At 35.2% G+C, this 16,727-nt stretch overlaps 1 protein-coding gene across 4 annotated transcripts in view; it reads left to right on the top strand.

Moving 5' to 3' along the window:
- LOC102804534 (protogenin-like) overlaps positions 1 to 16,727 on the top strand; it is a 109,391-nt gene that overhangs the window by 75,579 nt on the left and 17,085 nt on the right. For all 4 annotated transcript variants that reach the window (XM_085495303.1, XM_085495306.1, XM_085495305.1 and 1 more), the window contains exons 10-14: positions 1,165 to 1,362; positions 3,601 to 3,687; positions 4,772 to 4,967; positions 5,108 to 5,235; positions 15,975 to 16,145. In XM_085495303.1, the coding sequence (XP_085351429.1) occupies positions 1,165 to 1,362; positions 3,601 to 3,687; positions 4,772 to 4,967; positions 5,108 to 5,235; positions 15,975 to 16,145 (780 nt within the window). The remainder of the gene's footprint in view (positions 1 to 1,164; positions 1,363 to 3,600; positions 3,688 to 4,771; positions 4,968 to 5,107; positions 5,236 to 15,974; positions 16,146 to 16,727) is intronic.

Raw genomic sequence — 16,727 nt, 5'->3', positions numbered from 1 at the left:
GTCACAGTGACTTTCACTGGATCCGAGGGAGTCACAGTGACTTTCACTGGGTCCGAGGGAATCACAACGACTTTCACTGGGTCCGAGGGATTCACATTGACTTTCACTGGGTCCGAGGGAGTCACAGTGACATTCACTAGGTCCTAGGTGGTCACAGTGGCTTTCACTGGGGTCGTAGGTAGTCACAGTGACTTTCACTGGGTCCAAATGAATCACATTAACTTTCACTGGGTCTTAGGGAATTACAGCGACTTTCACCGGGTCTTAAGGAATCACAGCGACTTTCACTGGGTTCTATGAGTCGTCGTGACTTTCATTGGGCCCAAGAGAATCACAGCGACTTTCACTGAGTCCTAGGGAGTCACAGTGACTTTCACTGAGTCCTAGGGTGTCACAGTGACTTTCACCAAGTACTAGGGAATCACAGCGACTTTCACTGGATCCTATGAGTCATCGTGACTTTCACTGGGTCCTAGAAAAACACAGCGACTTTCACTGGGTCCTAGGGTGTCACAGTGACTTTCACCGAGTCCTAGGGAGTCACAGCGACTTTCACTGGGTCCTAGGGAGTCACAGTGCCTATCACCAAGTACTAGAGTGTCACAGCGATTTTTACTGGGTCCTAGGGAGTCACCATGACTTTCATTGGGTCCTAGGGTGTCACAGTGACTTTCACCAAGTACTAGGGTGTCACAGCGACTTTCATTGGGTCTTAGGAAATCACAGCGACTTTCACTGGGTCCTATGAGTCATCGTGACTTTCACTGAGTTCTAGGGAGTCACAGCGACTTTTACTGGGTCCTAGGGAGTCACAGTGACTTTCACTGAGTTCTAGGGAGTCACTGCGACTTTTACTGAGTTCTAGGGAGTCACAGCGACTTTCACTGGGTCCTAGGGAGTCACAGTGACTTTCACTGGGTCCTAGGGTGTCACAGTGATTTCACCAAGTACTAGGGTGTCACAGCGACTTTCACTGGGTCCTAGGGAGTCACCGTGACTTTCACTGGATCCTAGGGTGTCACAGTGACTTTCACCAGGTCCTAGGGAATCACAGCAACTTTCACTGGGTCCTAGGTGGTCACAGTGACTTGTAAATGGTTTACAGCACTCTTAGAAGTAATTTTTTATTTTATATGTTTTATTTTTTTGTATGTTTTTCAACAGTTCCCAATGCTCCAGTAATGGAATTGGTACAAGTTAATTCAAGCACGGTGAAGGTGCATTGGTCAATGCAGTTAGGAAATGTATCCAGCCCCATTACAGGATTCAAACTCTATTATGCTTCAGCAAAAAATGAAGAACATCGGACTGGGCCTGTGATGTTACCAAGTAATGCAATGATGTACGTCTTGTCTGGACTTTGTAAGTATTTATTTCATCATTTTCTTTTCTCTTCTGTTCTCTCTTGCCTGTAATGATAATGAAGATTACAAGGTGTTGGAGGAAAATTTATGTCATTATCATTACTGGTAGGGGCAATATTCAATGTGAACTGGCTGGTAAGGGGCAATATACAATGTGAGCTGGCTGGTAAGGGGCAATATTTAATGTGAACTGGCTGGTAAGGGGAAATATTCAAATTGAACTGGCTGGTAAAGGGGCAATATACAATGTGAGCTGGCTGGTAAGGGGCAATATTTAATGTGAACTGGCTGGTAAGGGGAAATATTCAAATTGAACTGGCTGGTAAAGGGACAATATACAATGTGAACTGGCTGGTAAGGGGCAATATTTAATGTGAACTGGCTGGTTGGGCAATATTGCGTGAATATATAATTAACTAAACATGGCTGCTTCACATCTCCATTTAGTTTTTGGAAGATGGAACTAGTTTTGGTTCGTTAGATTGAACTAGTTTCAGTTTGTACCACTGCTATTTTCTTTCTCAATGGAGTGTTTTGCTGCACCCGTAATTGTTGTATAAATCCCGTACATTTTACCCCACAATACCCTCACCCCATACTCACTATATTTTACCACCACCCTCCATACTGGCTACATTTTATCACTCATTCTCGCTAAATTACCTCCATGTACTCACTACAAATATCACCCGTACTCACTACAAATATCACACGTACTCGCTATTTTCTGAAAAGCGCTGTCACCATGTAAACAATTACGGTCTTCAACGTGATCACACCTCGAAGCCGAGGCGTTAATCATGCCATAGATTCAACTAGCTTACTCAACAAAAATGTTCACTACATTGAAACAATGTTATATTTAGACAAAAATGTTATTACGAACACTGTTGCGTCATGTCCGCATTTAGTTTTTGTAAGATGGAACTAGTTTCGGTTTGTTAGATTGAACTAATTTCGGTTCGTTCCACTGCTATTTTTTTTCTCAATTGAGTGTTTTGCTGCACCCTGAAAAGCGCTGTCATCATGTAGACAATTACGGTCTTCAACATGATCACACCTCGAAGCCCAGGTTTTAATCATGCCATAGATTCACTAGCTTACTCAACAAAAATGTACACTACAGTGAAACAATGTTATATACGGGGCACTTTTGTTTACGAGGCGTCCGTTTTGCTACGTCATAGGGGTAAAATTGCGTGAATATATAATTAATTAAACATGGCTGCTTCACGTTCCCATTTAGTTTTTGTAAGATGGAACTAGTTTCGGTTCGTTAGATTCTATTTTATTTCTCAATGGAGTGTTTTGCTGCACCCGTAATTGTTGTATAAATCCTGTACATTTTACCCCGCAATACCCTCGCCCCGTACTCGCTATATTTTACCACCACCCTCCATACTGGCTACAATTTATCACTCGCTCTCGCTATTAAAATTACCTCCATGTACTTGCTAAATTACCACCCGTACTCGCTACAAATATCACCCGTACTCGCTACAAATGTCACCCGTACTCGCTACAAATATCGCCCGTACTCGCTATTTTCTGAAAAGTACGACCTGTACTTTTCACCCGTACTTGGCTCATCTTGGTACATTTATATATATGAATCATCATAATCAAGCATATGTACTGAATACATATCTCTAACATGTTTATGTTCAGATTTCAAAACCCTGTGGACCAAATCTGTTCATTCTTTGCAAGAAATTGCCCTTTTCCGGGGGGGGGGGGGGGGTGTCTGGTGGTTAGCTCATACATGTAGGCGATTATTTTTTAAAAAGTATCAACATTTTTAAAGAGCCTAATAGACCATTTTCCGTTCACTGCGAGAATCACGCGTTATGCGTGAAATCAAACGTAAAAACAGGACAAACAAAGGTCATAGCGTCGTAGTGGCGTAAAACATCGCGTGGGATTCGACAAACGCGAAGTATTTTGGGGGACATTTCCATGCTTAATAATGTACTGTCCACATTTGATGATAGGCAATTTTGATTAAATAAGGGTATTCGGAAGCAATATTCCTCTGTCGAAGATCGGCCGGTCGATGTGAGTTACGAAATAAAGAAATTGTAGTTCAAAATCAAATCGTTCGATTTTTGTGGCAGACGTTCGACGCGCGTGTTTCATACATCTCGCGAGATCTCGCAATTGTACGGAAAATCTCCTATTACACAAAATTGTTATAATGCAGCCTATATAATAATCAATATTTTAATTATCGTTGTAGCGCCCTCAACCAGATATTTTGTAGAATTGCTTGCTTACAATCAGATTGGCGATGGTAGGGATGCAACTGGTTACGTTGAAACTTCCGGTAAGTATACTAATATGGGTATATTTGATTGTCATGGGAACAAGTGGTGTGACTTTTTATAGTTGAGTATTTGACAAAAATAAAGAGACTTTATGAATTGTTATTGTAAAAAAAAGGTTTTTGAAATTCCCAAGGGTGTGTGTAAGAAATTTGATTAGAATCCAACATGCCATAATAATTCTGTCTTCCCTAAGTTGTTGTTCACCTTTACATTAGGCCAAAAAAAAAAACTTATGTTGCCCTCAAGTCAGGAAATTAAAAATTGATTCGGTCGGTCAGTCTTTTTTTCTTTTTTTTTTAACTTGTGAAAACTAAGGGTATCGTTAATAGCTGAGGGATATGGGATTCAATCAAACGCATGCTAGATATTAAACACAAAAATCAAAGTGTTTCTTTCAGTCTTTCGTAATTAAATACAGATCAACTCGAGGTTCAAAGTCGCCACTTATCCCCTCGGGACCCTGGGGATCCAACAACGGTCTAGGATCGTTAATTTTTGGAGGAAACACTATTTTACTGCTTGAAATGGTTAGCTTGTAATTTTGGGCCTATTAAAAAAAAAAATATTTTTCGGTCGTCACTGAGGGCAACATAACAATTTGTTGTTGGCCTTATTCTAATAAGACAGGTAGTTTCAACCAAAAATAGAACCATATGAACCAGAAAAAACATTCATGTAAACGTATATATTAATGCTGAATCATTGAATATCTCGTGATTCATATATCCAAATACCATCAAATGGGGTTTGAAAAACGCGTTTCACAACTTGTCTCTTATATAGTTTTATGCATCATTCAAATAGGCGGCCCTCATATAGTAATATCGTATTTATTTTATCATCACGTGTGCGCCAGCTGACTGTGGGTACATTATCTAATGTAAATGAATTCACCAATTAAATTCTATCCGTATTTCACCCAACACAATATTGAAAAATGAAAAACTGAAAAGTAGATGTAACAGTACAAAACACAAGCATAAACTATGTAAAACAGTAACAGTAAAAACTGATATCTTTTCAACAGCGGGAATTTTATTATTGATGACGATTCCCAAAAGTGACTCTCTTATTAAATTTCAGATCTTAGTGAAGGGCCAGTAGATAAGATCCTGCCAGTACCACCATATCCTAATATTAATAATATAGTGCCATTGAACTCTACTGCCATTTATTTATCATGGGATAAGCCACAGACGATGTTAACCATTGTGTGCTATACTCTTCGTGTGACACCCTTGTATACAGCTAATGCCACCATGGTGCGAAGAGAGACTAGGTAGGTTTTAATATTTACGATTATTTTGTTTGTCTTTCTTTACGAAAATAATCCTGTTTCTTGTAATCACACATGTGAATTAAGTATGCCTATCTGTATCGAATCGTATTTCACGATATCTTTTCTTCTTCATGTTATAGCAATTTAAGGCAGTATGTATTGAATTCGTTGAAGCCTTTTACTCGTTATTTGATCGCTATTAAGGCACACACACCGACGACTGAAAGTCGGTTTAGTTTGGATGAATCCGTGGATACACCGCAGGACAGTGAGTATAAATAACAAATGTTTATTAACCTTTTGACCTTTAACCTTTTGATCATCAGTCAACATTTGTTACCATTTACATAATGAAACCCATATAATTTTTTTGACATTTTTACTAAAATTGATCAAGGCATATAGCCAATAGGAAATTATATCTGTTTAGTCCAAAATTATCAAAAAAATTATCAAAAAAACCCATAAAAATAGGCAAAATGCTGCACTGAAATGTGGGGAAATACATTAATATGAGGTTATTACAAAGATAGCTAATAGTATGCACAAAGACAATACAGCTGTGGATTCCGGTCAAACTCTGGTGGCAGCCATGTTAGGTTTTAGTCCCGTTCAGACAAAGTCCGAAAACGGGGACTTATAATTCGGTCTTCGTTCGTCTTTCCAGAGTCATATTTCAGAATCCTTTGGAACGATTCTGTTTATAATTTGCATGTGCCTCGTACTTTATGTGGGACATATGCACATGCAGTGGTTGAGCGATTTGATTCAAAATGGCTGACTGGCAGCCATCTTGTTTTTAGCTCCGCTGTCGACTTTGTCAAGCGGAGCTTATCATATGAGTGATTGTCAATTGCTTTGATATTACATATATAGGTACTACATGTGGACCTCTCAGATTTGTTCATTTTGTATCTTTAATTCTCTAATTTTAGTGAATATTTTTGTAATTTTTGGTAAAGAGTGATATTTTCGACTTCTTGTTAAAAACCACAAGTCCAATTGCTTTGATATTACATATATAGATACTACATGTGGACGACTTTCAGATTTGTTAATTTTGTGGTGATATCTTCAATTATGTAATTTTGATGATTTTTTTTTGTCATTTTTGGTGAAAAGTGATATTTTTAAATTCTTGTTGAAAACAGCAAGTCCCATTGCTTTGATACTATACATATTGTCCATTTTCTAATGATATCTTCTGTTCTTTCATTGAAATGTGCTTTGCTAACAGCGGAGCTATCTCAGCCGTTAGACTGCTTGTTTGAAAATGTTGTATTTTTGACATGCTTTTTCAGTTTTCATTCAAATTTGGCATATATTTTATACATGTTAGGATACATATCCATGACAATTTCTTTTGCAATTGGATCAAAGATGGCCGACTGTCAGGCATCTTGTTTTTTGAAAATATGGTATCTTGGACATGCTTTTTCAGTTTTCATTCAAATTTGGCATATACTTTATACATGCTAGGATACATGTCCATGACAATTTGTTTCAAAATCGGATCAAGGATGGCCGATTGACAGCCATCTGACTTTCTGGCCTTATTACTATATTTCCAAGATTTATGTACCATTTTCATTCGTATTTGGCACATACATCATGCATTTCACTTTGTTTCATAATCAGATCAAAGATGGCCGAATAACGGCTGTTTTTATTTTTGGCCATATTACTATATCTCTGTCATCCATGTATTACTTTCATTGATATTTAGCATGTCATAAATGGATACATGTACATGTAAAATCAATTTGCAATTTGATCAAATATGGCCGACTGGCGGCCATCTTGTTTGTTTAAAATGTGATAACTTGGACATGCTTTCACTTGTGATCTATGTTTTTCTTTGCTATGTCTTAAACCGGATGGGTTGTCACACAACACGTGTTTGATGTAAATAAACAATCTGGGACTCAATTTCAAGGACACGCTCGCAACAACCCCTCCACTTTAATATGACGAACACAAAGAGAACTTTCAAAAATTGACTGTCTCATTATCAATGACTTGTTATTATTAGAGGACGCTTACACGCTTAATCATTCCATATTTGGAATTTGCATTTCCTAATGTGGTAGGATGAAAATACCCCGTAAAATGCCGCAAAATTACGGCGCGCTTTAACTTATGGCGTTACGGTGACAGATGTATAATAATAAGCATTATTATCAATCATTAACTTTATTTCATAAAGTAGAAAGCGTATTTTAGTCGAGTTCAAAATGGTAGGAAGTAGGTACAGCCATATTTGTTATTGTAACCCAGCTGTCATATCTACATCTGATTTTCAGCCAATCACATAATTCATTTGACAGGTTGACCTCTGTTTATTAACACAATAATTACTGATGGTTGTGCACTTTCTTTTTTTTTTTTTTTCTTTTTTTTTGTGCATATGGTTAACATCAATAAAAAATTTGATCAAGTTATTGCAAAATTTAACAACAAAAATTTTGTAATTTCTAGTAAGGAAGGAGAACACAAAAAAATTTGGTTGACCTGCCCAAAATTATTCATACTGACCATGTATCTTATTTTTTTCATATATGTAAATAATCTCTTTTGTTTATATTTTCCCATGGCTTGTGTGTACCATTCTTTACAAGCTTGCCCTTTATCCCGTTGTATAATAATAATAATAATAATAATAATAATAATAATAATAATAACTTTATTGCATCCTTAGAATTACAAATGTTCTATTGGTTTACAGCAATAAATATATAAGTGATTAAAAAAAAAAAAAAAAAAAAAAATCAAAGTACGATAACGTAAAAAATAGAAAAAAAGAGTCAAGGTATTATATCCAAAAAAAGCTCATTTCTTAAAATAAATGATTAATGTAAAAATTCCCCTAAAAGTTTTATTATATTTCTGTCATTACTTTTCATTAAATATGTGAATTTTTGCAGGTTGGTAATGATTTCTTTGGGGAATAAAATATTGGAAATAAAATCATTTCTATCTGTTTGATATCGTGGGCAAACTAAAAGAAAGTGTAATTCGTCTTCGATCTCCAAACTTGTATTGATACCCAAACTTGTAATCAAATAACGGTAATAACTACGTATTTTTTAAGAGACTTGACGCAATAGAAAAAATATCTTAAATATGAAAAGAAAGACTGCAGCCATGACGCTCCTACCTTTTACCAGACAGACACGGTTGTCATCGTTTTTTCTGCAAAGTTTGTGTTTCTCTGTCTTATCTCTGTCTTGCATAATTTTGCAATAATATCAGACAGTACGCCGTTGCATCGACCTCCGCTGCACGTCGGCCGATACTCCCGCTGTACTGTCTTTGCGCATACTTTGAAGTATCCTCATAATAACCTCATTATTATACATCTTTTCCTCCCAGGAATACATCATGGGAATGCCGAAATCCAAAACGTTTAGATTCAGCGAACTTCTTTGTGTGGGGTTCGGCAAACACTGAGGGCAGAGTTACACATGTATTTGTTCCATATTTGGAATTCACGTTTCCTAATATGATACTGCAAATATCGGCATGCTGTAACTTATAGCGTTATGGTGACAGATGTATAATTATAATATTAAATTCATAACAGAAATCAGTACAAATATCCAAATCACAAGGGGTCAGAGTTCAAGTTGCGTTTTCAATGTGATGTGTAGCATTATTGTGTACAGTGTGTAGGGTTAATTTCATCTAGTTTTCCTGAAATACACACACAATAAAATACTTATATCTTCAAATGTCACCAATAAAACTTGTGAATTGGATTGGATTACAAAACGTGCAGTTTTATAGTGTTGCCGTAGCGACAGTGAAGTGAAGCTATGCAAACCCAAATTGAAATCACGCTGATACAACATTATAGCAAAGCCTGTCTTGTTTATGTGAACCTAAAACCTGTACTGGAATAGAGTAAATATGGATTTTTTTTCAAAAAATGGACAATAGGAAATTTATCTTTATTTGGTACACATTTTAGTGGCTGATTTAGCTGAGGATGCAACTATCCCACATTGCAATCCCGCAATGATGTAAACACCACTCTCTTCCAAACCAACGTTCTTCATCCACTATACTGATTAATAGCAATCATATATATGTATATACTCTATACGTCAATGACTTAAATAGTCCAATACAAAACAATGACAAAGATCAAGTTCAACTTAATAACATCAAAATTAGCTCACTGTTTTATGCAGATGATCTAGTTTTAATATCAGAAACAAATAAAGGTCTACAGAGATCAATCAATAATTTGGAGAAATATTGCCAAAATTGGAAACTCCAAGTGAATATGTCAAAAAGTAAAATTGTAATATTTAAAAGAGGATACTTGAGAAATACTGAAAAATTTACATATCAAGGTCAAAATATTAGTTGTGTATTTTCATACAACTACCTTGGGGTATCATTACAGTCGAATGGTAAATTCAGCGACACAAGAAATAATTTGGCAGACAAAGCCACAAGAGCTTTATATGCAATGATGACTTCTGTGCCAAAAGAAACTGACTGCAAAACAATGTTACACCTATTCAAAACATGTATAAGACCAATACTATTATATGGATCAGATGTATGGGGCTTCGAAATTCAAGAAAATAATAAATGGGACATTACACCAATCGAGAAAACCCATCTGAAATTTAGTAAAAGAATGCTTGGATTGAATAAATTTTCATCAAATCTAGCTTGTAGAGCAGAAATAGGTGAACTACCATTACTAGTAGACATCAAAATAAATCTTATAAAGTATTTGGCACGGATCAAAGAACTTCCAGAATGTAATTTAACAAAACAGGCATACCATGAACAGATAAACTGCAAACTCCCATGGATTATGTCAATTTACAAAGAGTTAAATAAGGAAGATAACACATTAGATATAAAGAATATCAATGACAAATTGAATGCAACAAAACAAAATATAAAGAGAATAGGAAACAATATTAAACAAAAATATATTGAATTCTGGAAGGAGACAATTATGGATAAACCTAAGTTGAGAACATATACTCAATTCAAAACAAACTACAACTTTGAAAGTTACTTAATTATACTGAATCTAAAACATAGAATTTCTGTCTCTAGATTCCGAACAAGTAATCACAGCCTAGCAATAGAAAAGGGTAGACATACCCAACCTAAAATTTCTTTGGAAAACAGGATTTGTAAACAATGTACTTTAGCAGACATAGAAGATGAAATGCATCTCCTCATCAAATGCCCAAAATATCACACACTGCGAATGGATATATTCTCAAATATACAGTTTCCTGATGAAACAAAAACTGACCAACAGAAATTTACATACTTAATGAAAAATTCTAACACAAATGTAATCAAACTTGTTGGAGAATTTATACACAGCTCGTTCTTAATGAGAAACGAGAAAGATACTTAACAAAAACACTAAAATCTATCATTTATTATTTGCTATAGTTATTTTGTTATTTTGTTTTTTAATATCTTACTTTTGTTGCTATAAACTGATGGAAACACTGTATTTCTAAGGATGCAATAAATTATCTTTATTATTATTATACTGGTTAATATGTCTGTCATCATCGTTGTTGTCGCTGTTAACAACTCTGTGCACAATATAATTTTTCTCGAATTCGGTTGTAATATCAGGCAAGAAGTTTCATTATTGCACTTATATTTTAGGAATTATTGGCAAAAATGTTGCTTTAATAGACAATTTTTTGTTTTTGTTGGGGTCCTGCTTTATGCTTTGACAAACAAAGGTCGTAGCGTCATAGTGCCGTCGAAACAGCCCATGGGATTCACCAAACATAGATTTTGATTATTTTGATGCAGTAAGGGTATGTATCTCAATCCCATATTCCCCTCGGAAAGATCTACATTTCAACATTGAGCTATAAAAAAAAAATTCAAGTTCAAAATTAAATCATAAAATTTTTAGCCTTGCCCGTAGTGTAGTGTAAACGAAAAGTAAGGTGTGAAGTCAGGGGAAGATTCTTGCATCGTCGTTGTCGGCGTGACTTTTGAATTGTGAGCACGATAACTCAATTAATTTTCACATGATCAGTGTCAAATTTATATATATTATAAACAAACATGCAAAGATGGCCAAGTTCGATATTGGTGCATTTTGCTTGCATATTTAATGAGAGACAACTACTGATTGGTTTTCTTTTGTGGGTGTGATAACTCAAGTAATTTTTACCCGATCGGTTTTAAATTTATTTATCTTTTGCTTACATGTACTTCGATTGCAATATAAATATTCCATCAGCGACAATGATGGGTGTATTTCACGGTTAGTGTTAGTTACGAAAATATTTGTTTTATTTTATAAACTGGCTTTGCAATTCTCACCACCAATTATATATAATGTCACATCATGTTGGCAAAATTTGAACTACCGGTAATCCAAAGTCACTCTCGAAAAATTTGTTTACTTTATATGTGTACTACTGTTGCATTTGAGGTTTTAATCATTTTAATGGTGTGCATATTTCACCGGTAATACAATACACTTTACAAAAATACCCATGATTATAGAATCCATTATACAGCCTGGACAAAAGAAAGTATTATTTTTCCTCACTATAATGATAACATGTAACTTCATGCAGAAATCCTTATAAATGAGATTTAAAAGCAACTGTCACTTGCAAGTTTTTTTGTTTGTTTTTTAAATTATTCACTGACATTTATTTCGTAGTAACATGTTCATGTATACCATCGGGTCTACACTATCTTTTGCTTACTGACTTGACTACACTTTGTACTTTGTTTCCAGCATAAATATTGATTATTCAGAGTCATAATATTGTAATGTGATTTCTGTTCGTTGATACTGTATGTTGAAGCTATCTTCAGGTCCTACCTGTTATCCAGAGTCCCATGTTGACTATGCCCGGATTGTTTAACTGATATTTCCATTCATTGCTTAGTTGTCTGAGAGTGAATGTTGTCAAGTTCCAAAGCGTGTTTTTACAAACGGTGACGTGAACATTATCGATTACATTATAGATGCGTTGAACAGGAAGTTCATTTTGGGCTAGTGCCATTGTCAAATTTCCGAGACTAGAGAACTACAGCAGTTGTTCCAGTACGGAGTTGTTCGATTGGCATATCAAAATCTTTTATTTGAATAGAATATGTTCTATATATTCATCAAAATAACAACGTTGCTATTTTTCTAGGCATACAACAAGCTTGAGACAAAAGAAATCATTCGATCCAAACAATCTGCGTCTTTGGAAATCAAGTCTTATCAAGTTATCGCCTTTGTGTTTCAGAGAGAAAATATCAGTGAATATTCCTGGGGAATGTACTTCACTCTGGTGGCGGAATGGATGACAAAAGTCAAAAACAAATTTGAGAGACTTCCAAAAAAAAACGACACAAAAAAACACAGTTTAGATGCACATAATTTTCATGACGAACGTTTCAAAAAACGTTTCAATGTCCTGGTTATCTCTGGTACAACGACAGTCTTTGAAACAGACTTGAGTGACTGTGAAAACGCAATTTATGGTTGTCTATGGTGGGAAAAATAGACCAAGAAAAATATAGATCATGACAAAGATCAAACTCAGTGTTATGCTAATTTGATTTCCGGTATGCTACTCGAAAGATTTTCACATTGCCTTAATGATTATTTTAGTGAAGAAACAATACATGAATATTCGTGTAGTCATTGCAATGAAGTTTATGACATTGTAAAAAATAAAATAGAGACACCTGTCAGTTATTCAATAAATTTAAATATGTCTAATAAATTTATTTAAATATGGTGTAATAGTACATCAATCTAATCCATTACATTACTATGCCTGTATTAAAGCATCTGATAATATCTGGTATAAATTCAATGATGATAGCGTAACACTTATTGATATCGAAAAAGTTTTAAATGAACAGGCTTACATGTTATTTTATCAGTTGATCAAAATAAATAAATCCACCAATTACATTCAAGAACAATGTCACATACTTAGTTGGCAAGATTTATCTACTGATGTGAAAGATCAGGTTCAAAATAAGGCTGATGTTAGTTCATCTCTTCAATATGATATGTTAAGTAAAGAATTACACAGGCAAATTGAGCTTGATGAAATAAAAAAAGAGGCATGTAAAAGCAGATGTTATTGTTCGTAAGAGGGAATATACATAACAATATATGAAACAGAAAGGCCAATATTATCGTCAATCAGAGTTAAGAAAAAACAAATAAAGGTGCAAAGTATCTCACAACTGGAGAAGGAAAAATATTCAAAGCAATTAAATAGAAAAAATATAGAACAATTGGAAAAGGAGAAAAATGCAATGAGATTAATGAGGAAAAATATACAACAGCTTGAGAAAGAGCGTAATGCGAAGAGATTAAGTAGAAAAACTGTAGAACATTTAGCCAGTTCTTGGTCTTAACTGAACCAGTTGTATTAACTATTCCTTTGCAGGCAAGGTTTCAATAGTTTTGCTATGTTTTTATGTAAACATTCAGTCTGCGCCTTTCGCGCATTACATGACATCTATCAGTGGACAGAATCATTTATTTATCTCTTCTTTTTAGAGCCATGGTCTGCACCTGTCAATGTGTTGGTTAAGGAACACAGTACACACAGTGTTGTGGGCAAGGTTTCAATAGTTTTGCTATGTTTTTAGGTAAACATTCAGTCTCCGCCTTTCACTCATTACATGACATCTATCAGTGGACAGAGAATCATTTATTTATCTCTTCTTTTTAGAGCCATGGTCTGCACCTGTCAATGTGTTGGTTAAGGAACACAGTACACACAGTGTTGTGGGCAAGGTTTCAATAGTTTTGCTATGTTTTTAGGTAAACATTCAGTCTGCGCCTTTCACTCATTACATGACATCTATCAGTGGACAGAGAATCATTTATTTATCTCTTCTTTTTAGAGCCATGGTCTGCACCTGTCAATGTGTTGCTTAAGGAACACAGTACACACAGTGTTGTGGGCAAGGTTTCAATAGTTTTGCTATGTTTTTAGGTAAACATTCAGTCTGCGCCTTTCATGCATTACATGACATCTATCAGTGGACAGAGAATCATTTATCTCTTCTTTTTAGAGCCATGGTCTGCACCTGTCAATGTGTTGGTTAAGGAACACAGTACACATAGTAATGTGGGCAAGGTTTCAATAGTTTTGCTATGTTTTTAGGTAAACAGTCAGTCTGCGCCTTTCACGCATTACATGACATGTATCAGTGGATAGAGAATCATTTATTTTTCTCTTCCTTTTAGAGCCATGGTCTGCACCTGTCAATGTGTTGGTTAAGGAACACAGTACACACAGTGTTGTGGGCAAGGTTTCAATAGTTTTGCTATGTTATTATGTAAATATTCAGTCTGCGCCTTTCACGAATTACATGACATCTATTAGTGGACAGAGAATCATTCATTTATCTCTTCTTTTTAGAGCCATGGTCTGCACCTGTCAATGTGTTGGTTAAGGAACACAGTACACACAGTGTTGTGGGCAAGGTTTCAATAGTTTTGCTATGTTTTTAGGTAAACATTCAATCTGCGCCTTTCACGCATTACATGACATCTATCAGTGGACAGAGAATCATTTATTTATCTCTTCCTTTTAGAGCCATGGTCTGCACCTGTCAATGTGTTGATTAAGGAACACAGTACGCACAGTGTTGTGGGCAAAGTTTCAATAGTTTTGTTATGTTTTTATGTAAATGTGACCGATGAGGGTGATAAATAAATAAATTTAAAAAAATAGGTGACTTCAGTACGATGACTGTAGATGTTCTATTTATTGCACCAAGCAAAAACCCTATAATGAATATACAAATGAATCAAATGTTATAAATAAACAAAAATATTACATAATGAATATTAATGTAGGAAGACATGTATAGAAATAATTATATTCAATAATATCAGTAAAAATAAATTAATAATATACATGTATACATATATAACTGAATAAAACTAAGAAAGTAGCTGCAATAACCCCCCCCCCCCAAGTTCATAATCGACCCTAAAACATAAAAATCAAATTTACACAGAAATACGGAAATAATTATATTCTAAAGGTACAATAATTCTTTCAGGTCAATAATAATAACAGAAAACATGGTGGGAGATTTCCCAGTTCAAGTTTTCATTAAATAATCTAAATGTCAAAAAGTTACATGTACATGTATTTCACTCACCCTATGCAGCCGGTAACATCACTGATGATAACAAATAAATTTTCTTGACAGAAAATGTTAAGATTGATGTGTCAACTATTTACTATGGTAACCGTATACTTCCCTCTCTACATCAGTAGCTCAAAACCTGACAATCGTAAAGTTAGCAGCGAGTTGTTTGTAAAAATATTGCAGCCCAAATGACCTACAACCTATAGTGTTGACATAAACAAAAACAAAAATTGCCGAAGCCAGATCTCGTGAGACTCTGTGAGATTTTGGGAGCTAATTGACAAAAGTTTACTTTTGGGCCATGAAAAAGGTTGTACAAGATAAGAATATTAAAAATATGATTCATACCACAAGAATAAATTTAAATGATAAAACAAATAATTGCATAATAAGACTAGATGTACGAACAGCGCCCTCACATAAACATTCAGTCTGCACCTTTCGCGCATTACGTGACATCTATCAGTGGACAGAGAATCATTTATTTATCTCTTCTTTTTAGAGCCATGGTCTGCACATGTCAATGTGTTGGTTAAGGAACACAGTACAGACAGTGTTGTGGGCAAGGTTTCAATAGTTTTGCTATGTTTTTATGTAAACATTCAGTCTGCGCCTTTCGCGCATTACATGACATCTATCAGTGGACAGAGAATCATTTATTTATCTCTTCTTTTTAGAGCCATGGTCTGCACCTGTCAATGTGTTGGTTAAGGAACACAGTACACACAGTGTTGTGGGCAAGGTTTCAATAGTTTTGCTATGTTTTTATGTAAACATTCAGTCTGCGCCTTTCGCGCATTACATGACATCTATCAGTGGACAGAGAATCATTTATTTATCTCTTCTTTTTAGAGCCATGGTCTGCACCTGTCAATGTGTTGGTTAAGGAACACAGTACACACAGTGTTGTGATTCAGTGGTCACCTCCAGACCTTCCTAATGGCATTATAACTAGATACATCATACTCTACAATGTAAATACAACCTTGCCAGAGGATTTATGGGACAAAGATGAGAAAGAAGGTAATCAGTCAATAATTAACTATATTTTTTTCGAAAAATCTGATACTGTGATCTCATTAGTTTCCGTTGTCATGGCAATCTTGGCCTTACCTACTGTAAAATCTGTATTAGAAGCTGCGGCTTCTATTAAAATGGTACAATGCAACAGAGGGGATGCGGCTTCTATTAGAGCTTCTACACATATGTGAATTTGTGGTTCTCAATTGTTCAAAAATAATGGATGCGACTTCTATTAGGGATGCGGCTTCTAATACAGATTTTACGGTAATAGTTCTTGTTTAAGATGAGCATAGCTATGAATTTTTACAATACAACAATAGTTAATATCCATCCATCTTTTTGTTAATTAATTAATCTTTATTCTCATTGGGCAAGGTTGGAATAGTTACGCTATGTTTTCTTTTCCTGTGCATTACTGTTGTTGTGTACACTAATCCATTACATAAGGCTCATATCAATAATTAATTCCCATGGATGACAATAGATTAACAGTGTATCTGATTTCTAAAACTATGTCACAGCAGACTACAGTAGTAAGCTTAGCTTGTTGGCAGGGAAATGAAGAAAAAGTCATAGTAGTGG

Source organism: Saccoglossus kowalevskii, chromosome 21, assembly GCF_978046115.1.
Source record: "Saccoglossus kowalevskii chromosome 21, keSacKowa6.1, whole genome shotgun sequence".
Lineage (NCBI taxonomy): Eukaryota > Metazoa > Hemichordata > Enteropneusta > Harrimaniidae > Saccoglossus > Saccoglossus kowalevskii.
This window is presented reverse-complemented; position numbering and strand designations above follow the sequence as displayed.